We start from the raw sequence: 21922 nt of genomic DNA on the forward strand, positions 1-21922 counted from the left end.
AGGGAGGGGGGAGGCAGCACATGGAGGGAGGCAGCACGTGGAGGGGGGAGGCAGCACGTGGAGGGGGGAGGCAGCACGTGGAGGGGGGAGGCAGCACGTGGAGGGGGGAGCAGCACGTGGAGGGGGGAGGCAGCACGTGGAGGGGGGAGGCAGCACGTGGAGGGGGGAGGCAGCACGTGGAGGGGGGAGGCAGCACGTGGAGGGGGGGGAGGGGAGGGGAGGCAGCACGTGGAGGGGGGGAGGGGAGGCAGCACGTGGAGGGGGGGGAGGCAGCACGTGGAGGGGGGGAGGCAGCACGTGGAGGGGGGGAGGCAGCACGTGGAGGGGGGAGGCAGCACGTGGAAGGCGGCAGCCGATTAGGTGCAGTGGCAGCCGATGGAAGCGGCGGCCGATCGGGTGCAGCGGCGGCTGAAAAAGGTGGGTGCGACAAAGGGGACGGTGGCGGCAGGGACAGCGGCGTGGCGGGCAGGGACACCGGCGGGAACAGCGGCGTGGCGGGCAGCGGCGGTGGATCGGCGGGGAGCGGCGGTGGATCTCGGCGGGGATCGGCGGTGGATCTCGGCGGGGAGCGGCGGTGGATCTCGGCGGGGAGCGGCGGTGGATCTCGGCGGGGAGCGGCGGTGGATCTCGGCGGGGAGCGGCGGTGGATCTCGGCGGGGAGCGGCGGTGGATCTCGGCGGGAGCGGCGGTGGATCTCGGCGGGGAGCGGCGGTGGATCTCGGCGGGGAGCGGCGGTGGATCTCGGCGGGGGAGCGGCGGTGGATCTCGGCGGGGAATCTCGGCGGGGAGCGGCGGTGGATCTCGGCGGGGGAGCAGCGGTGGATCGGGGGGGGGGGGGGGGGGGCTATAACTTACCGATGGGCACCTGCAGCGACCGCTCTCATCAGCTTTCACGGACGGAGTGAAGCTGAGGGTAGCGGTCACATACAGGTCACCGGCACAAGATCCACAGTGATTGGGAGAGATCGGTCACAAGGCCGGTCTCTCCAATCAGAGCTGGGGGCGGGTGAAACAAAGTTCACCCAGCTCCAGCCAGTCATCAGTGCTACAGCAGCACTGATTATGGCTGGATTGCAATGTGTCAGCCATTTTCAATGGCTGACACATTACAGTGACTGTAATTGGCTGAGCGGCGTTCGTCAGCCAATCACAGCCTCTGTAGGTTCGGGGAGGAGGCACCACCCCTCCTGAGGTCAGGCAGAGGTCCCCTCCTTCCCGAATCCACCATTTAAGTAAACAAATTTCACTCCCCGGGGCTCCGGGACCGCGATTTCGCCAGGACGTACTGAGTACGTCATGGGTCGTTTAGCACCATGTGACCATGACGTACTCAGTACGTCCAAGGTCGTTAAGGGGTTAATATGACAACTTTCATCTGATTTATCTTGTGTCCTGGAGCACAGAAATGTTTGGCCACAGGTAAATGGTTTTTTTTGTCTGTAATTGTGTGACGGTGAGATCTTATTCTTGCTTTCAGTCTCTGTCCTGTTTCTCCAACATAGAGACCCCTAATGGGCCATATAGTGCACAGGATTAAGTACACCACATTGGAGGAGGAACATGTGAATGTTAATAATAATATTATTATTATTATTATAGCGCCATCAATTCCATGGTGCTTTACATGTGAAAGGGGTATAAATAAGAGGGACAAGTACAATAATCATAAACAAGGCGCAGACTGGTACAGGAGGATAGAGATCCCTGTCCTCAAGGGCTCACAGTCTACAAGGGATAGGTGAGGATACAGTAGGTGAGGGTAGAGCACATTGTGCGGCGCTGTATCAGACTCAATGTTACGGTAGGTTGTAGAATGTCCCAGGAATCTTATAGTCCTGCTGTGTGTTAGGGATCTGTATCCAATCTTTGGTCTCTACATGAGCGCAGGTTTTGCAGCTCTTCACATTGCAGCGATAAGTTCCTCTTGATGTGTCTGAGGGCATTGAGCTTTGGATCATGATGCTCCTTAAATTAGGAGGTTGCCTGTAGCACAGCAATGGAGGATCTTTGAATATTGTTTTTAACCGGTTATCCTTGTGTAGAACATGGTGAAGTTTCTTGGCCATTCTTCTCAGTACCTTAATTATTATGAGGACACCAGACCTCTGATCCTACAGGGATATTGGGACACTTTCACACCACTAATCAAAGCTAATTAAGCATTCACTCTCTAAGCTTAGTGTATGTTTATTTAAATGTCCTTTTATTATACCATGCCTCTGCCCTGTTTGTGTATATATTTGTGTTTCTTCAGATATTTTGTCATGCCTGATGGAGGGACCAGAGAAGTCTTGAAAGCTTGCTTTGTAACATCTTTTTATTTTATTTTAGTTATTAAAAGGTATCACAACTACAAGATTATCATTTTGTTTCTCACGGATAGCAATCATTTTTCAACTGGTAACACAGAGCCAGCACTTTTTTTATTTTAACTAAAAATAGTGAGGAAAAACCTGCAGATGTGTCTTTTTAGACTATATAATCTTCTGTTTTCAACTGTACAAACTCCTTGCAGTTATTGTCATTGGTGGGATTTGAACCCAAGACCCCAGCGCTGGAAGGCTGCAGTGCTAATCACTGGGTCACCGTATTAATCTTACATACAAGTGGGGGCCATCAGATTTATACCAGCCATGAAGATGGTAAGATAGAGGTATCTTGGCTGCGGTCCTCCTCTGAGGATGGAGCTGGGAGCCACAGTGCAGCCAGAACTTCAGAAGAATGCGCAGCCACGCCCTTAAATGGAATGTTGGCGTGTCACAATGCAGCCAGGGAAAGAGACAGACACAGACGGGGAAGGAGGCAGACACAGACAAAGAGACAGACTGACAGAGAAAGAGAGGGAAAGAGACAGGGAAAGAGACAGACAGGGAAAGTGACAGAGATAGACAGACCGGGAAAGAGATTGAGACAGACAGGGAAAAAGACAGACAAAGAGAGAGAGACAGATATATACAGAGGGGGAGACAGACATTATAATTACATTTCTATCTATTTGTTTTGTGGTTTTTGTGTGCAGAATACATTTTTGTTAATACATTCTATTTTGTTAATAGCAGTTATTAACCCGGGCGAAGCCGGGTAGTACAAATTTACAGAAAGCTTTGCTTGTTAAGCGAAATTCTCGTTAAGTGGGTTACTCGCTAAGCGAGGTTCCACTGTGTATATGTATATATATATAATATATGTATATATACACTAGCTGTACTACCCGGCTTCGCCCGGGTTAATAACTGCTGTTAACAAAATAGAATGTATTAACAAAAATGTATTCTGCACACAAAAAACACAAAACAAATAGATATAAATGTAATTATGATGTCTGTCTCCCCCTCTGTATAGATCTCTCTGTCTCTCTCTTTATCTCTTTGTCTGTCTCTTTCCCTTTCTGTCTCAATCTCTTTCCCTGTCTGTCTATCTATCTCTGTCACTTTCCCTGTCTGTCTCTTTCCCTGTCTGTCTCTTTCCCTCTGTCTCTTTGTCTGTCTCTTTACCTGTCTTTGTCTGTCTCTTTCCCTCTCTTTCCCTGTTTGTTTCCCTGTGTCTGTGTCTGTCTCTTAACCTGTCTCTCTCTTTCCCTCCCTTTCCCTGTCTGTCTCTTTCCCTGTCAGTCTGTCTCTTTGTCTGTGTCTGTCTCTGTGTCTGTTTCTTACCCTGTCTGTGTCTCTCTCTTTCCCTGGCTGCATTGTGACACGCCAACATTCCATTTAAGGGCATGGCTGTGCATTCTTCTGAAGTTCTGGCTGCACTGTGGCTACCAGCTCCATTTGCTTTAATTGAGGCCGGTTTTTTGGTGAATAACTGTAAAGCGCGGGGTTAAAATTTCCCCTCAAAACATAGCCTATGACGCTCACGTGGTCCAGAAGTGTGAGTGTGCAAAATTTTGTGGCTGTAGCTGTGACGGTGCAGATGCCAATCCCGGACACACACACACTCACATTCAGCTTTATATATTATATTATATATATATATATTTACTAGCTGTACTACCCGGCTTCGCCCGGATTAATAACTGCTGTTAACAAAATAGAATGTATCAACAAAAATGTATTCTGCACACAAAAACCACAAAACAAATAGATATAAATGTAATTATAATGTCTGTCTCCCCCTCTGTATATATCTCTCTGTCTTTCTCTATCTCTTTGTCTGTCTGTCTCTTTCTCTGTCTGTCTCAATCTCTTTCCCTGTCTGTCTATCTGTCACTTTCCCTGTCTGTCTCTTTCCCTGTCTGTCTCTTTCCCTCTGTCTGTTTCCCTGTGTCTGTCTCTGTGTGTCTCTTTACCTGTCTTTGTCTGTCTCTTACCCTGTCTGTCTCTTTTCCTCTGTCTCTTTCCCCGTGTCTGTCTCTTTGTCTGTCTCTTTACCTGTCTTTGTCTCTTACTCTGTCTGTCTCTTTCCCTGTCTGTCTGTTTCCCTGTGTCTGTCTGTCTCTTTGTCTGTGTCTGTCTCTTAACCTGTCTCTCTCTTTCCCTCTCTTTCCCTGTCAGTCTGTCTCTTTGTGTCTGTCTCTTACCCTGTCTATGTCTGTTTCTTACCCTGTCTGTGTCTGCCTCTTTCCCGGTCTGTGTGTCTCTTTCCCTGGCTGCATTGTGACACGCCAACATTCCATATAAGGGCATGGCTGCGCATTCTTCTGAAGTTCTGGCTGCACTGTGGCTCCCAGCTCCATTCACTTTAATGGAGGCAGGTTTTTTGGCGAATAACTGTAAAGCGCGGGGTTAAAATTTCCCCTCAAAACATAGCCTATGATGCTCACGTGGTCCAGAAGTGTGAGTGTGCAAAATTTTGTGGCTGTAGCTGCGACGGTGCAGATGCCAATCCCGGACATACACACACACACACACACATTCAGCTTTATATATTAGATTATTTTCTGCTGCTATTTTCTCAGAGTTGCATAAAAATATCATGAGTTTTCTAGAAATAGGCTAATACCTCCAAATTCAACATTTCTATTAGACTTTTTTGTGTTACCCTTCAGTACTGAGTATGAGGCCGGACTCACACTTGTACGTATCTCACGTCTCGCATCGCATCACCCAACATGACCTGATGTTCTCTGGACAGGAGCGTTTGGTGCAAAATTAGTGCAATTAAGATGGGCCATAGCTGTGTTTTCAATGCCATTTTCATATAAACGTCATAGTCCCATGATTTTTTTTAAGAACTTCTTGTCCAGACAAATTAATCAACCTTACCTATTGTACCATCACCCATTCCCTGTAGACTGTGAGCCCTCGCGGGCAGGGTCCTCTCTCCTCCTATACCAGTCTGTCTTGTACTGTTAATGATTGTTGTACGTATACCCTCTTTCACTTGTAAAGCGCCATGGAATAAATGGCGCTATAATAATAAATAATAATAATAACAAGGTGGAAAGTATCTTATGGAATCATTTTCATTAAACGGAATCTACCACCAGGTTTTTGCTCCCCCATCTGAGAGCAGCATATTGTAGGGGTAGAGACCCTGATTCCAGCAATGTGTCACTTACTGAGCTGTTTGATGTCATTTTGATAAAAAACAATGTTTTCCCTGCTGCAGATCTAGCAGTTATACAGAGCTCATGAATATGCTGGACTACCTGGCAGCACACCAAGTAGTCCTCTAATGATAATCTACTGATGTAAATTAAACAGTCATTTTATCAAAACTACACTGAATTGTAAAGCGCTGCGGAATATGTTGGCGCTATAGAAATAAAGATTATTATTATTATTATTATTATGAGCAGCCCAGTAAGTGACACATTGCTGGAATCAGGATCTCTGCCCCTACGTTATGCTGCTCTCAGATTAGGTGACAAAAACTTTGTGACAGATTCCCTTAAATTGAGCTCATTGTATCAGATCCGTTTTTTACAAGAAGTTAGCAGCGGTCTTTTATGAGTTTATCGAGCAGATTTGGAATCTCCCTGTAAATGACCTGATGACCTGTAGCGAAATTATTTTATAGTAGATGACCACGGGGGAACACTATTCTCCTTAAGGAGACTTTGCAAGCCAGTCTGGCTGCCAGGTAAGGGGACTTATAGCTGCCACGCCCCTCTAGGAAATATTCAAATTGTCTCTCCAGTAAAGGAGACAAACTCTAGCACAGCGCCACCTATTGGAAGTAGCGATCCTAAAAGTCACAAGTGGATTTTCAACAATCCTTTGCAATATGACTCAGGATATATAAGCCAGATCAGAATCCCAATTTGCAGACACGGTGTTTCGGGGTGCTTGCCCCTCGTCAATGCAAAGTATGGGGGTTTCTGATCTGGCTCATGAGAAAGCTATGTGGGGACCACGGGGGAACACTATTCTCCTTAAGGAGACTTTGCAAGCCAGTCTGGCTGCCAGGTAAGGGGACTTATAGCTGCCACGCCCCTCTAGGAAATATTCAAATTGTCTCTCCAGTAAAGGAGACAAACTCTAGCACAGCGCCACCTATTGGAAGTAGCGATCCTAAAAGTCACAAGTGGATTTTCAACAATCCTTTGCAATATGACTCAGGATATATAAGCCAGATCAGAATCCCAATTTGCAGACACGGTGTTTCGGGGTGCTTGCCCCTCGTCAGTGCAAAGTATGGGGGTGTCTGATCTGGCTCATGAGAAAGCTATGTGGGGACCACGGGGGAACACTATTCTCCTTAAGGAGACTTTGCAAGCCAGTCTGGCTGCCAGGTAAGGGGACTTATAGCTGCCACGCCCCTCTAGGAAATATTCAAATTGTCTCTCCAGTAAAGGAGACAAACTCTAGCACAGCGCCACCTATTGGAAGTAGCGATCCTAAAAGTCACAAGTGGATTTTCAACAATCCTTTGCAATATGACTCAGGATATATAAGCCAGATCAGAATCCCAATTTGCAGACACGGTGTTTCGGGGTGCTTGCCCCTCGTCAGTGCAAAGTATGGGGGTGTCTGATATGGCTCATGAGAAAGCTATGTGGGGACCACGGGGGAACACTATTCTCCTTAAGGAGACTTTGCAAGCCAGTCTGGCTGCCAGGTAAGGGGACTTATAGCTGCCACGCCCCTCTAGGAAATATTCAAATTGTCTCTCCAGTAAAGGAGACAAACTCTAGCACAGCGCCACCTATTGGAAGTAGCGATCCTAAAAGTCACAAGTGGATTTTCAACAATCCTTTGCAATATGACTCAGGATATATAAGCCAGATCAGAATCCCAATTTGCAGACACGGTGTTTCGGGGTGCTTGCCCCTCGTCAGTCATATGCCCCTCGTCAGTCATATTGCAAAGGATTGTTGAAAATCCACTTGTGACTTTTAGGATCGCTACTTCCAATAGGTGGCGCTGTGCTAGAGTTTGTCTCCTTTACTGGAGAGACAATTTGAATATTTCCTAGAGGGGCGTGGCAGCTATAAGTCCCCTTACCTGGCAGCCAGACTGGCTTGCAAAGTCTCCTTAAGGAGAATAGTGTTCCCCCGTGGTCCCCACATAGCTTTCTCATGAGCCAGATCAGACACCCCCATACTTTGCACTGACGAGGGGCAAGCACCCCGAAACACCGTGTCTGCAAATTGGGATTCTGATCTGGCTTATATATCCTGAGTCATATTGCAAAGGATTGTTGAAAATCCACTTGTGACTTTTAGGATCGCTACTTCCAATAGGTGGCACTGTGCTAGAGTTTGTCTCCTTTACTGGAGAGACAACTTGAATATTTCCTAGAGGGGCGTGGCAGCTTTAAGTCCCCTTACCTGGCAGCCAGACTGGCTTGCAAAGTCTCCTTAAGGAGAATAGTGTTCCCCCGTGGTCCCCACATAGCTTTCTCATGAGCCAGATCAGACACCCCCATACTTTGCACTGACGAGGGGCAAGCACCCCGAAACACCGTGTCTGCAAATTGGGATTCTGATCTGGCTTATATATCCTGAGTCATATTGCAAAGGATTGTTGAAAATCCACTTGTGACTTTTAGGATCGCTACTTCCAATAGGTGGCACTGTGCTAGAGTTTGTCTCCTTTACTGGAGAGACAACTTGAATATTTCCTAGAGGGGCGTGGCAGCTTTAAGTCCCCTTACCTGGCAGCCAGACTGGCTTGCAAAGTCTCCTTAAGGAGAATAGTGTTCCCCCGTGGTCCCCACATAGCTTTCTCATGAGCCAGATCAGACACCCCCATACTTTGCACTGACGAGGGGCAAGCACCCCGAAACACCGTGTCTGCAAATTGGGATTCTGATCTGGCTTATATATCCTGAGTCATATTGCAAAGGATTGTTGAAAATCCACTTGTGACTTTTAGGATCGCTACTTCCAATAGGTGGCACTGTGCTAGAGTTTGTCTCCTTTACTGGAGAGACAATTTGAATATTTCCTAGAGGGGCGTGGCAGCTATAAGTCCCCTTACCTGGCAGCCAGACTGGCTTGCAAAGTCTCCTTAAGGAGAATAGTGTTCCCCCGTGGTCCCCACATAGCTTTCTCATGAGCCAGATCAGACACCCCCATACTTTGCACTGACGAGGGGCAAGCACCCCGAAACACCGTGTCTGCAAATTGGGATTCTGATCTGGCTTATATATCCTGAGTCATATTGCAAAGGATTGTTGAAAATCCACTTGTGACTTTTAGGATCGCTACTTCCAATAGGTGGCGCTGTGCTAGAGTTTGTCTCCTTTACTGGAGAGACAATTTGAATATTTCCTAGAGGGGCGTGGCAGCTATAAGTCCCCTTACCTGGCAGCCAGACTGGCTTGCAAAGTCTCCTTAAGGAGAATAGTGTTCCCCCGTGGTCCCCACATAGCTTTCTCATGAGCCAGATCAGACACCCCCATACTTTGCACTGACGAGGGGCAAGCACCCCGAAACACCGTGTCTGCAAATTGGGATTCTGATCTGGCTTATATATCCTGAGTCATATTGCAAAGGATTGTTGAAAATCCACTTGTGACTTTTAGGATCGCTACTTCCAATAGGTGGCGCTGTGCTAGAGTTTGTCTCCTTTACTGGAGAGACAATTTGAATATTTCCTAGAGGGGCGTGGCAGCTATAAGTCCCCTTACCTGGCAGCCAGACTGGCTTGCAAAGTCTCCTTAAGGAGAATGGTGTTCCCCCGTGGTCCCCACATAGCTTTCTCATGAGCCAGATCAGACACCCCCATACTTTGCACTGACGAGGGGCAAGCACCCCGAAACACCGTGTCTGCAAATTGGGATTCTGATCTGGCTTATATATCCTGAGTCATATTGCAAAGGATTGTTGAAAATCCACTTGTGACTTTTAGGATCGCTACTTCCAATAGGTGGCGCTGTGCTAGAGTTTGTCTCCTTTACTGGAGAGACAATTTGAATATTTCCTAGAGGGGCGTGGCAGCTATAAGTCCCCTTACCTGGCAGCCAGACTGGCTTGCAAAGTCTCCTTAAGGAGAATAGTGTTCCCCCGTGGTCCCCACATAGCTTTCTCATGAGCCAGATCAGACACCCCCATACTTTGCACTGACGAGGGGCAAGCACCCCGAAACACCGTGTCTGCAAATTGGGATTCTGATCTGGCTTATATATCCTGAGTCATATTGCAAAGGATTGTTGAAAATCCACTTGTGACTTTTAGGATCGCTACTTCCAATAGGTGGCGCTGTGCTAGAGTTTGTCTCCTTTACTGGAGAGACAATTTGAATATTTCCTAGAGGGGCGTGGCAGCTATAAGTCCCCTTACCTGGCAGCCAGACTGGCTTGCAAAGTCTCCTTAAGGAGAATAGTGTTCCCCCGTGGTCCCCACATAGCTTTCTCATGAGCCAGATCAGACACCCCCATACTTTGCACTGACGAGGGGCAAGCACCCCGAAACACCGTGTCTGCAAATTGGGATTCTGATCTGGCTTATATATCCTGAGTCATATTGCAAAGGATTGTTGAAAATCCACTTGTGACTTTTAGGATCGCTACTTCCAATAGGTGGCACTGTGCTAGAGTTTGTCTCCTTTACTGGAGAGACAACTTGAATATTTCCTAGAGGGGCGTGGCAGCTTTAAGTCCCCTTACCTGGCAGCCAGACTGGCTTGCAAAGTCTCCTTAAGGAGAATAGTGTTCCCCCGTGGTCCCCACATAGCTTTCTCATGAGCCAGATCAGACACCCCCATACTTTGCACTGACGAGGGGCAAGCACCCCGAAACACCGTGTCTGCAAATTGGGATTCTGATCTGGCTTATATATCCTGAGTCATATTGCAAAGGATTGTTGAAAATCCACTTGTGACTTTTAGGATCGCTACTTCCAATAGGTGGCGCTGTGCTAGAGTTTGTCTCCTTTACTGGAGAGACAATTTGAATATTTCCTAGAGGGGCGTGGCAGCTATAAGTCCCCTTACCTGGCAGCCAGACTGGCTTGCAAAGTCTCCTTAAGGAGAATAGTGTTCCCCCGTGGTCCCCACATAGCTTTCTCATGAGCCAGATCAGACACCCCCATACTTTGCACTGACGAGGGGCAAGCACCCCGAAACACCGTGTCTGCAAATTGGGATTCTGATCTGGCTTATATATCCTGAGTCATATTGCAAAGGATTGTTGAAAATCCACTTGTGACTTTTAGGATCGCTACTTCCAATAGGTGGCGCTGTGCTAGAGTTTGTCTCCTTTACTGGAGAGACAATTTGAATATTTCCTAGAGGGGCGTGGCAGCTATAAGTCCCCTTACCTGGCAGCCAGACTGGCTTGCAAAGTCTCCTTAAGGAGAATAGTGTTCCCCCGTGGTCCCCACATAGCTTTCTCATGAGCCAGATCAGACACCCCCATACTTTGCACTGACGAGGGGCAAGCACCCCGAAACACCGTGTCTGCAAATTGGGATTCTGATCTGGCTTATATATCCTGAGTCATATTGCAAAGGATTGTTGAAAATCCACTTGTGACTTTTAGGATCGCTACTTCCAATAGGTGGCGCTGTGCTAGAGTTTGTCTCCTTTACTGGAGAGACAATTTGAATATTTCCTAGAGGGGCGTGGCAGCTATAAGTCCCCTTACCTGGCAGCCAGACTGGCTTGCAAAGTCTCCTTAAGGAGAATGGTGTTCCCCCGTGGTCCCCACATAGCTTTCTCATGAGCCAGATCAGACACCCCCATACTTTGCACTGACGAGGGGCAAGCACCCCGAAACACCGTGTCTGCAAATTGGCTTTCTGATCTGGCTTATATATCCTGAGTCATATTGCAAAGGATTGTTGAAAATCCACTTGTGACTTTTAGGATCGCTACTTCCAATAGGTGGCGCTGTGCTAGAGTTTGTCTCCTTTACTGGAGAGACAATTTGAATATTTCCTAGAGGGGCGTGGCAGCTATAAGTCCCCTTACCTGGCAGCCAGACTGGCTTGCAAAGTCTCCTTAAGGAGAATAGTGTTCCCCCGTGGTCCCCACATAGCTTTCTCATGAGCCAGATCAGACACCCCCATACTTTGCACTGACGAGGGGCAAGCACCCCGAAACACCGTGTCTGCAAATTGGGATTCTGATCTGGCTTATATATCCTGAGTCATATTGCAAAGGATTGTTGAAAATCCACTTGTGACTTTTAGGATCGCTACTTCCAATAGGTGGCGCTGTGCTAGAGTTTGTCTCCTTTACTGGAGAGACAATTTGAATATTTCCTAGAGGGGCGTGGCAGCTATAAGTCCCCTTACCTGGCAGCCAGACTGGCTTGCAAAGTCTCCTTAAGGAGAATGGTGTTCCCCCGTGGTCCCCACATAGCTTTCTCATGAGCCAGATCAGACACCCCCATACTTTGCACTGACGAGGGGCAAGCACCCCGAAACACCGTGTCTGCAAATTGGGATTCTGATCTGGCTTATATATCCTGAGTCATATTGCAAAGGATTGTTGAAAATCCACTTGTGACTTTTAGGATCGCTACTTCCAATAGGTGGCGCTGTGCTAGAGTTTGTCTCCTTTACTGGAGAGACAATTTGAATATTTTTATAGTAGATGGTATTTGAGAATTAGCAGTAATGTGCATGCAGAGATTTAAAAAAAAAAAAAAAAAAAACGGTGATAGACACGGGTTTTTATACAAAGCGGATCTGCAGTAATCATTCTGGTCTTCCCCTCATGTCTGTCCCTGTAACAATTGTTTATTTGAAGCAATAGGGAAAAGCATGTCACCAATGAATTTTCTTCATTAATAACTTTCTTCCTTAAGTTTGCTGCCATTAAACGCCCGCGGCATGGTTTAGCACAGGGTGACATTGTTTGAGCTGTATCTCCTAAAACATCTGGAATGTCTTCTACATTTCCTCCCGAGATCCCCACTGCAGTTATTTTTAGAAATCCAAAATAAGAAGGCCTGCCCCTCTGCTTTTATCCTCATCTGTCTCATGTCACAAGAGCCAGAAATACCTCTGGCTGAGACGGGGTCAAGAATGTGTCAGGGGCCGTGTGTAGCCCAGTCCTAGATCTGGAACAATGCCCATAAAGCCAGAGGCACCGGGGAAGGGGGAATTCCTAATTATAGAGCTATGTTCTACCATCAATTCACCAAAGTGCATCAATGAAAGGGAGGGGGCCTGTATAAATCTACAGAAGACCTCAGGTCCATGTGTCTTCAATTTTCCTTGTGACCAGATTGAGTTGAGTAAAGACAATCCCAACCATAAGATGCCTCAAAATGTAAAACATACAGCCAATTGTCATATTTGGGCCTCTATGCGTGATCCTTCTCATGGATTAATAGACTAATTTATACATATATTTTACCTTTGTAACAATGTAACTGTTTTATAGGCTCAGGAGTTAAATAATCTGATCTCCTGCCAGCCGACTGCTCGCGATGCCATTAGACTGGAAGTGTTCCTGCCAACCCGGCCACATGCAGACAAGTCCTGTGATCCTTTACGCCGACTGGAGGTGAGCTTGTTCACTCAGGGTCCATTTACACAGAACGACTGGCAGCATTAAATGACCACTTAATGGTAAATATTTATCATTCGGCAGTCTTGTGAAGTAGCCTGTTTACAGGGTGACTGCAGTAAATGGTGTGCTGTGAACGATCTGTAAGGCTATGTGCCCACGGGCGCTCGTACCTGCGGATGTATCCGCAGGTACGAGCGCATGTTTCCCGCAGCTGCCCGCCGGCGTCCGCAGCTATTTTTAGCTGCTAGATTACAGCGGAATAGCTGCGGGAAACATGCGGAGATTCATGCGGCTTACCTGCGGACGTCCTGGCCTCTTATCTCCATAGCGGAGGGCCGGGACATCCGCAGGTAATTCCGCATGAATAATTGACATGCAATTATACATGCGGATGCCTACATCCGCAGCATGGTCGGCAGCTGCACTTTCCGCAGCGTGGACGTAGCACTCCCCATGTCCCATAGGATAACATGGGGAGTGACTGTACATGCTAAAACCTGCGGATTTATCTGGAAAATCCAGAAAAATCCGCAGGTTTTCCGCGGCAAAATCCGCAGAAACAAACGTGGGCACATAGCCTAATAGATAGCTAAGTGTGCATAGGCTGCCATCTTCTTGGCAGCACAGGTCCTGTTCACACAGGATGATGCGCTGCCAAGAACAAATATATTTTGGGCAACGCTAAAGATCAGTTCACCCAACAAGCATGCATTCTGCTCATTCATCGGGTGGTCAGCAGCCTGTTTGTATCAAAAGGTTATTGGGGAAACAAGCGTTGTTAAGGAAGCTTGCTCACAATAATCTTTCACTGTAAATACACCTCTAGTGTTCGTGCGCACGTTGCGTAATAGCATGCATTTACGCTGCATTTAGCACTGCAGCATAAATGCATGCGTCCTGCGTCCCCCAGCACAATCTATGTAGATTATGCATAATTCGTGCTCACGTTGCTTTTATGAACGCAGCGATTTGGGTGCTAAAATTTTGACCCAAGTCCATGCTTTCAAAAAAGCAGCATGTCAATTAATTAGTGCACTTTGGATGCAGCTCCCACTCTGTCTATGGAGGGGGCAGCAGCTATAGCGCAAGAAATCAGCATGTAGTCAGCTGAAACACTGCATCCATTACGCAGTGTTTCTGCAGCGATTTGAAGCGCACATGTGCAGAAATTTCAGCATTTACGTGCGAACAAGCCCTAGAGCGGGCTGTACACGCTACGATTTTGCTACAGCGATCTCGGGGTCATGGATTTTGTGACGCACATCCGGCCGCTGTAGCGATCTCGTTGTATGTGACTCCTAGGAGCGATTTTGGATCGTTGCAAAAACGTCCAAAATCGCTCCTCGTTAACATGGGGGTCCTCTCCCAATTATCGCTGCTGTCGCTTGGGCGAAGTTGATCCTCGTCCCTGCGGCAGCACACATTGCTACGTGTGACGCCGCAGGAACGAGGAACCTCTCCTTACCTGCCACACCCCAGCAATGAGGAAGGAAGGAGGTAGGCGGGATGTTCGTCCCGCTCATCTCCGCCCCTCCGCTTTGATTGGGCAGCCGCTTAGTGACGTCGCTGTGACGCCGAGTCAACCGCCCCCTTAGAAAGGAGGCGGTTCGCCGGTCACAGCGGCGTCGCCGAGCAGGTAAGTACGTGTGACGCTGCTGTAGCGATAATGTTTGCTACGGCAGCGATCTTTACATATCGGCATAACGATAGGGGCGGGTGCTATCACGCTCGCCATCGCTAGCATCGGCTAGCGATCTCGTAGCGTGTAAAGCCACCCTTAGACTAGTCAGAATTAATAACGAGAAGCCTAAAGTACTCTATATCACCCTCTGTGATATCCTGGCTTTTACATAGATGTACATGTACCATTTGCTCAGCGGTGTCAGCTTTAAGATATATAACTGCCTCACAAATTGCATTTTTGTGAATCATCACAATTTCAGCAGTCACTAATAACCCACCCTCCTTTATTTGAAAATGAACAGGCTAGACATCTGTGGGGGTCAGGGGCAATATTTGTAGGTCTGGACCCTTGGGCTCTTGCCCTATTCACTTCTGTTCTTATCCACCACTGTAAATATGCCACATGATCTGCGTTATCCGCTATGAGCTGATGCTATCAGTGAGATTCTCTCGCTTGTGCGGCTGATAACATCGGGAAATGATGTAATTATGCTGCAACTTCATAGCTACACATTAAATGGGCTTTGTGAGATCTTCTTACTGCAGCTGCTATCGTTAGGCGCTTTGCAAAACAGGAGGCTGCACGACCTCTGTGTATTAGGAGGGAATTAGCACTTTATATTAGGAGGAAGCGGAGGAGGAAGCTTTTTTTCATAAGAAGTTAAGCACAAGAACAAAGGGTTACAATCTAAACTTTGTTGGAGAAAGTCCATAAAGAATGTTATAATACACAGTATATATACTGTATGTGTGTGTGTGTGTATGTATGTATGTGTATGTGTATATATATAATATATATATATATATATATATATATATAATATATATAATATATGGCACCCCAGGGTTCAGTTGCCACAAATATACCTGTACCTGGGCAGGGAAGGATCTCCAGATCAGGTAATCCCACATACAACATTTCCACTCCAAGCCTGGAGGGGGAGCTCTACAAGTCGAGTTCAGGTGAGGTCCCCTTTAAAGCCAGGTTTGGAGGCGGAGTCAGAAAGACAGTTGACAGTTGGAGAAAAAGGGACTGTGCGAGCAGAGAGTGAGGGAAGACATCAAAGTGGAGAGGGCTGTGCTTAGCCCGCACAAGTAACTGTGTGACCGCCTGAGGGATCAAGAGTGAGGCAAAAGAGGAGTGACCGGGGAGGTGGAGCCAGACCGGTTCATCCCCAAGGAACAGCGCTGATTATCGGACACCGGCGTCCGAGATTGTGAGGGATCTAATCTGCCCAGCAATAAAGACCGGGGGCCAGGGAGACTGCAGATCTCCTGGCCGCAGCAGCACCTGAAGGCAAAGCCGCTACACAGAGCTTAGGGACCGCAGCGAGTACAGCAGTGCCCCTTAGAGAAGCTCCCGCCGCCTGCCATACAGGTGAAGAGAGAGAAAGGGACAAGGTATAGCTACAGGCAGCCTAGGACAAGGAGAGACATAGCGCAGCATGGAGGCCACACAACTGACCTGGTGCAGAGATCCTGAACTGTTTCCAGATCACCCAAAAACTGTAACATCAGAAACTGAACCCCTTTTTAACACCCACCTACAAGTAAAATCTGGTCAGAGTTAATGAATTGGTGTGATGCACTTTATTTCTTCATCTGAGGAGCTATAGGCTGCTGCACTAAAGTGACAGTTGAAAAGGCTGTGAAGAAAAACCGCCATATCTGTGTACTACTAAAACTGCCCTGGGGACCCCGCTTCACCTACGGGAAGCGTAAACAACTGGCTGCCTAACCATCACCCCAGAGGTCTGAGCTGCAGCCCCAGTAACCATACTGGAACCGTAGGTGGCGTCACGAAATACTTTTATTCATTTATTTATTTATTTTTCTTTATTATTTTTTTTATTTTTTTTTTATTATTATTTTTTGACTTTCAGCGACCACCAGGGCCACGGAACCGGGAACAGGCCCCCGTGACATAATCCCATTAACCAACACCCGGAACCGAGTACCCCACGGCCCTGGGGCGGGTCATATATATATATGTGTGTGTATATGTATATATATGTGTGTGTGTGTATATATATGTGTGTGTGTGTATATATGTATATATATATATGTATCTATATATATGTGTGTGTGTATATATGTATATATATATATATATGTGTGTGTGTGTGTGTGTATATATATATATATATATATATATATATATATATGTGTATATGTATGTGTATATATGTATATGTGTATATGTATGTGTATATATATATATATATATATATACAGTGCCTACAAGTAGTATTCAACCCCCTGCAGATTTAGCAAGTTTACACATTCGGAATTAACTTGGCATTGTGACATTTGGACTGTAGATCAGCCTGGAACTGTGAAATGCACTGCAGCAAAAAAGAATGTTATTTCTTTTTTTTTTTTTTTTTTTTTTTTTTTAAATTGTGAAAAGTTTATTCAGAGGGTCATTTATTATTCAACCCCTCAAACCACAAGAATTCTGTTTGGTTCCCCTAAAGCATTAAGAAGGATTTCAGGCACAAAGAACAAAGAGCTTCACATGTTTGGATTAATTATCTCTTTTTCCAGCCTTTTCTGACTAATTAAGACCCTCCCCAAACTTGTGAACAGCACTCATACTTGGTCAACATGGGAAAGACAAAGGAGCATTCCAAGGCCATCAGAGACAAGATCGTGGAGGGTCACAAGGCTGGCAAGGGGTACAAAACCCTTTCCAAGGAGTTGGGCCTACCTGTCTCCACTGTTGGGAGCATCATCCGGAAGTGGAAGGCTTATGGAACTACTGTTAGCCTTCCACAGCCTGGACAGCCTTTGAAAGTTTCCACCCGTGCCAAGGCCAGGCTTGTCCGAAGAGTCAAGGCTAACCCAAGGACAACAAGGAAGGAGCTCCGGGAAGATCTCATGGCAGTGGGGACATTGGTTTCAGTCAATACCATAAGTAACGTACTCCACCGCAATGGTCTCCGTTCCAGACGAGCCCGTAAGGTACCTTTACTTTCAAAGCGTCATGTCAAGGCTCGTCTACAGTTTGCTCATGATCACTTGGAGGACTCTGAGACAGACTGGTTCAAGGTTCTCTGGTCTGATGAGACCAAGATCGAGATCTTTGGTGCCAACCACACACGTGATGTTTGGAGACTGGATGGCACTGCATACGACCCAAAGAATACCATCCCTACAGTCAAGCATGGTGGTGGCAGCACCATGCTGTGGGGCTGTTTCTCAGCCAAGGGGCCTGGCCATCTGATCCGCATCCATGGGAAGATGGATGGCACGGCCTACCTGGAGATTTTGGCCAAGAACCTCCGCTCCTCCATCAAAGATCTTAAGATGGGTCGTCATTTCATCTTCCAACAAGACAACGACCCAAAGCACACAGCCAAGAAAACCAAGGCCTGGTTCAAGAGGGAAAAAATCAAGGTGTTGCAGTGGCCTAGTCAGTCTCCTGACCTTAACCCAATTGAAAACTTGTGGAAGGAGCTCAAGATTAAAGTCCACATGAGACACCCAAAGAACCTAGATAACTTGGAGAAGATCTGCATGGAGGAGTGGGCCAAGATAACTCCAGAGACCTGTGCCGGCCTGATCAGGTCTTATAAAAGACGATTATTAGCTGTAATTGCAAACAAGGGTTATTCCACAAAATATTAAACCTAGGGGTTGAATAATAATTGACCCACACTTTTATGTTGAAAATTTATTAAAATTTAACTGAGCAACATAACTTGTTGGTTTGTAAGATTTATGCATCTGTTAATAAATCCTGCTCTTGTTTGAAGTTTGCAGGCTCTAACTTATTTGCATCTTATCAAACCTGCTAAATCTGCAGGGGGTTGAATACTACTTGTAGGCACTGTATATACACTATATATATATATATATATATATATATATATATATATATATATATGTATATGTATATGTGTGTGTGTGTGTGTGTATATATGTGTGTTTATACTGTATATGTGTGTGTGTGTATATATATATATATAATATACAGTGGAAACTTGGATTGAGAGTAACTTGGTTTAAGAGCATTGCTTTGCAATAAGAGCAAATTCCCACTGTGCACACTTCCTGTTCCATCCTTTCACCGTGCTCTGACCCGCTCTGGAGGTGACTTTCTGTATATATGTACTGTTTACTGTATACAGTATACCATTATACGGTACAGTATATACTATATAGCATTTCTATCAATTTGCATTTGTGGATACAGTATTATACCTTCTTTCTGATAACCAGTACAGCACATTGCTTATAATGTATCTCTCGCACACCAATAATTCTATTGTAAGCCAAAGTGCAGTTTAATTTGTTTTATATGATTTTACTGTACTGCACAGTATTTTGCATTAGTTACAGTAATAATGTTATATGAATACAGTACATTATTTTGTATTACTGTAATACGTTTGTATAAATACAGTAAATATTTTTGGGTTGTGGAACAAATTGTCTGCGTTTCAATTATTTCCTATTGGAAAATTTGATTTGATATGAGTAACTTGATTTCAGAGCACACTCCCGGAATGAATTATGCTCGTAATCCAAGGTTCCACTGTATATATAAATATTACTGCATATAATGTGATAATGTGTGTTAATTTATAACTGTAGAAAAATACATGGACTGCACATCCAAAAATTATACCTTGATCTAATACCGCTAGGCAAAAGGATATAACACTGAACATAAGGTTCTCAGCTTACCATTTTCATCAAAGTGTATCAAGCCCACTACTTTTTCGCTCTATTCACTTGGTATTGGTGCTGTGTGGCAGCCATTGTGCTGTGCTTGTGGAGTGGTGTGATGTGGAGTCAGGGGACGCAGCCTCGTGGTATGGGAGCTGTGGAGCACCAGGCCCCCTCTCTTCTGGTGCACTGTCACTGTGACTTTGGTTGGAGCACGGTGCCGGACCCTTAAGGCTAGGGATCACTGAGAGGTTCACTGTGACATGGTACTGGGTTTCATATAGTCTGATCAGAATGTTAAACCAAGAAACTCATGTCCGTTTTGGACATTTTGGATGTGCACTCCATGTCTTTTCTTACAATTCTAGCATTTATATTGTAAGCCCTCACTGGCAGGGTCCTCTCACCTCCGGTACCTGTCTGTGCCTTGTATTGTTTATGATTATTGTGTACAAGTGAGCATAATAAATATAGTGAACGCCTTTAGAACTTCATGGTTTTTTTTTCACCATTTCACCCCAGTTTTTGCCCATTTTTTTCCCCCATTTTTTATGACAATATATGGTAAAGTGAACAGTATCATCCAAAACTACATTTCATCCTGCAAAAAAACAAGCCCTCTTATTGCTATATCTACGGCAAACAAAAGCTATGGCTTTTGGAACTGGGGAGGAAAAAAAGGAAGCACAAAAGTGAAAATTGTCCCGATCACTAAGGGGTTACAAAAGGAAATTTTATAAGGGTAGACGAGATGGAGCATCTGATCTTTTTGTGTTTTCAGCACTCGGTATATTAGCAGGAGATGAGATCATTGCACATTAGAGGGTGGTCTGCATGTTAGGAGGACGTGAAGGCCACTGTAGTAGGTTGATGTAAGATGAGGTGAGAACCACTACACATAATGAGTTTTTCCCTGTGCTCTTTTACAGAGAGAGCGTGTAGAAAGCCTCCTGGAAGATGATGAAGGACTGATGACGAGCCGCATTCCCTGAATGACTCGGCCGGAGCTGGCGTGCAGTGTTATCCAGACACGTCCCACTAATCTTTGTAACCCACATATACGTCCTGATGGGGACGGCCCCTTATTAAAGCCTGCATGTATTGCCGATCTCTATGATCATTTCTTAAGTTGTTCTTATGGCAGACAAGGCGGTGTTCACATTGCATTCTATATTTCCACTAGATGTCTATGTTAAAAAGGTTTTCAGCCGACAAAAGGCCTGATGTATGTCACTGTCCCGACACACAGTCGCATGTGTGATCCACTGTATACAATATGGTATACTTTTTTCGTGGTGACCCTCTGTATAAAAAGGCAGAGCTTGTTATACAGTTGAAGTAAAAGGTACTGGCCTGACGTAAGTCACAAGGACTTTCTTCTGGTCTCTGTCGAGTATACACTGGGATCTTTTTCTGGCATATGGATGAAATATCAGGCTCAGATGCTTAGTGCACAGCCTAAGGATCCCCATTTATAGGAACAAGGTGTTTCTACATAGTTAAACCATTACCTATATGCATCGTGTAACTCTGGGCTTGAGCGCCACCTACTGTTTCACTCTCTAATGACAGCCCATTGTAAGCTCCCTTCTTCACTACTTGGGCTTCTTTTCCTGCAGACGGTTATATTCTTCGCGAAGTGTCCTGCGATACATCAGTGGTGTCCCTTCTGCAGATATGAAGCTATATAATCAGTCAGCAATAATATACAAAGCTTTTATCTTACCATTCATACAGGTATAGTGTAGGTCAGTGGTCCTCAACCTTTTTTTACCCTAAGAGCCACATTCAGTTCTGACAGATTTTTGCAAGCCACATCCAGAGCCTTCAGGGTAGTGACACCCACCGCTGGGATAATGAAAGCAAAAGCTTTAGCCCAAAAATCACACTTAGACCTTGTGCCGCCTTGCCTTATAGGCAATGTGTTTACATCTAGATGTTGCCACCCTACTCTCATATGGTATTCTAGCATCAAGCAATCCACTGCATCTGGTGTCAAGCACCCCTCTAACTGGAGCTACCATCCCATCTCCAGCTTATCTTATTTATCTCCCCACCCCCATGTCCAGTGAATGTGCATCCAGATCTGGATTTCCTTATGGGGCTACTAAAAGGAGTCACCATAAAGAGACGTACTCTCCATATGTGTTCGCTAGACCTGGTGCTAATGCAGCATGATGGCAGACAGCAGCGAGCAACACATCATGTGGCTCCCTAGCTACAGGTTGGGGACCCCTGGTGTAGGTGGACATAGAAATAAAATAGGAATCAGCCCTTAGATCAGAGGTCTCAGACACATGTGGCCCCTGAGGCTGCTTGTTGCGGCCCCCAGTCCCCCTGACGATCGCGGCCCTATGCTGGGGTCGGCGCCAGCAGAGCACGGTTGCATCACTTGCGGTGCCGCGCAGAGGAGCTTTCTACACTATACCAATGGCTGCCGTCCGCCAATCAGATGCAAGAAGGTGATGTCGCTGTATGACGTCACCTCCTTGCAGCCATTGGTATAGTGCAGAAACCTCCGCTACGCGGCACTGCAGGGAATTCAACTGTAGTAAAACCTTGCCGGTGCCGATCCCTGGCAAAGGGCCGCGTTCTTCACGGGGTCTGCGGGCTGCAACAAACAGGTAAGATACGTGCTCACGATCAGGACTCACTGCGTCCTGGACGCAGCAGCTCCTGACGTGCAGGGCCGCAAGTCTCCTCTGCAGGAGATCACA

At 46.2% G+C, this 21922-nt stretch overlaps 1 protein-coding gene across 7 annotated transcripts in view; it reads left to right on the top strand.

The window, feature by feature from the left end:
* The window catches only part of LKAAEAR1 (LKAAEAR motif containing 1), a 159148-nt gene extending 138835 nt beyond the window's left edge, over nucleotides 1-20313 (top strand). For all 7 annotated transcript variants that reach the window (XM_075350461.1, XM_075350464.1, XM_075350458.1 and 4 more), the window contains 2 exons: nucleotides 12720-12842; nucleotides 20135-20313. In XM_075350461.1, the coding sequence (XP_075206576.1) occupies nucleotides 12720-12842; nucleotides 20135-20197 (186 nt within the window). In that variant the 3' untranslated portion in view covers nucleotides 20198-20313. The remainder of the gene's footprint in view (nucleotides 1-12719; nucleotides 12843-20134) is intronic.
* Nucleotides 20314-21922: the final 1609 nt, after the last annotated feature.

This window comes from Anomaloglossus baeobatrachus, chromosome 5 (assembly GCF_048569485.1).
Source record: "Anomaloglossus baeobatrachus isolate aAnoBae1 chromosome 5, aAnoBae1.hap1, whole genome shotgun sequence".
NCBI classification, from domain to species: domain Eukaryota; kingdom Metazoa; phylum Chordata; class Amphibia; order Anura; family Aromobatidae; genus Anomaloglossus; species Anomaloglossus baeobatrachus.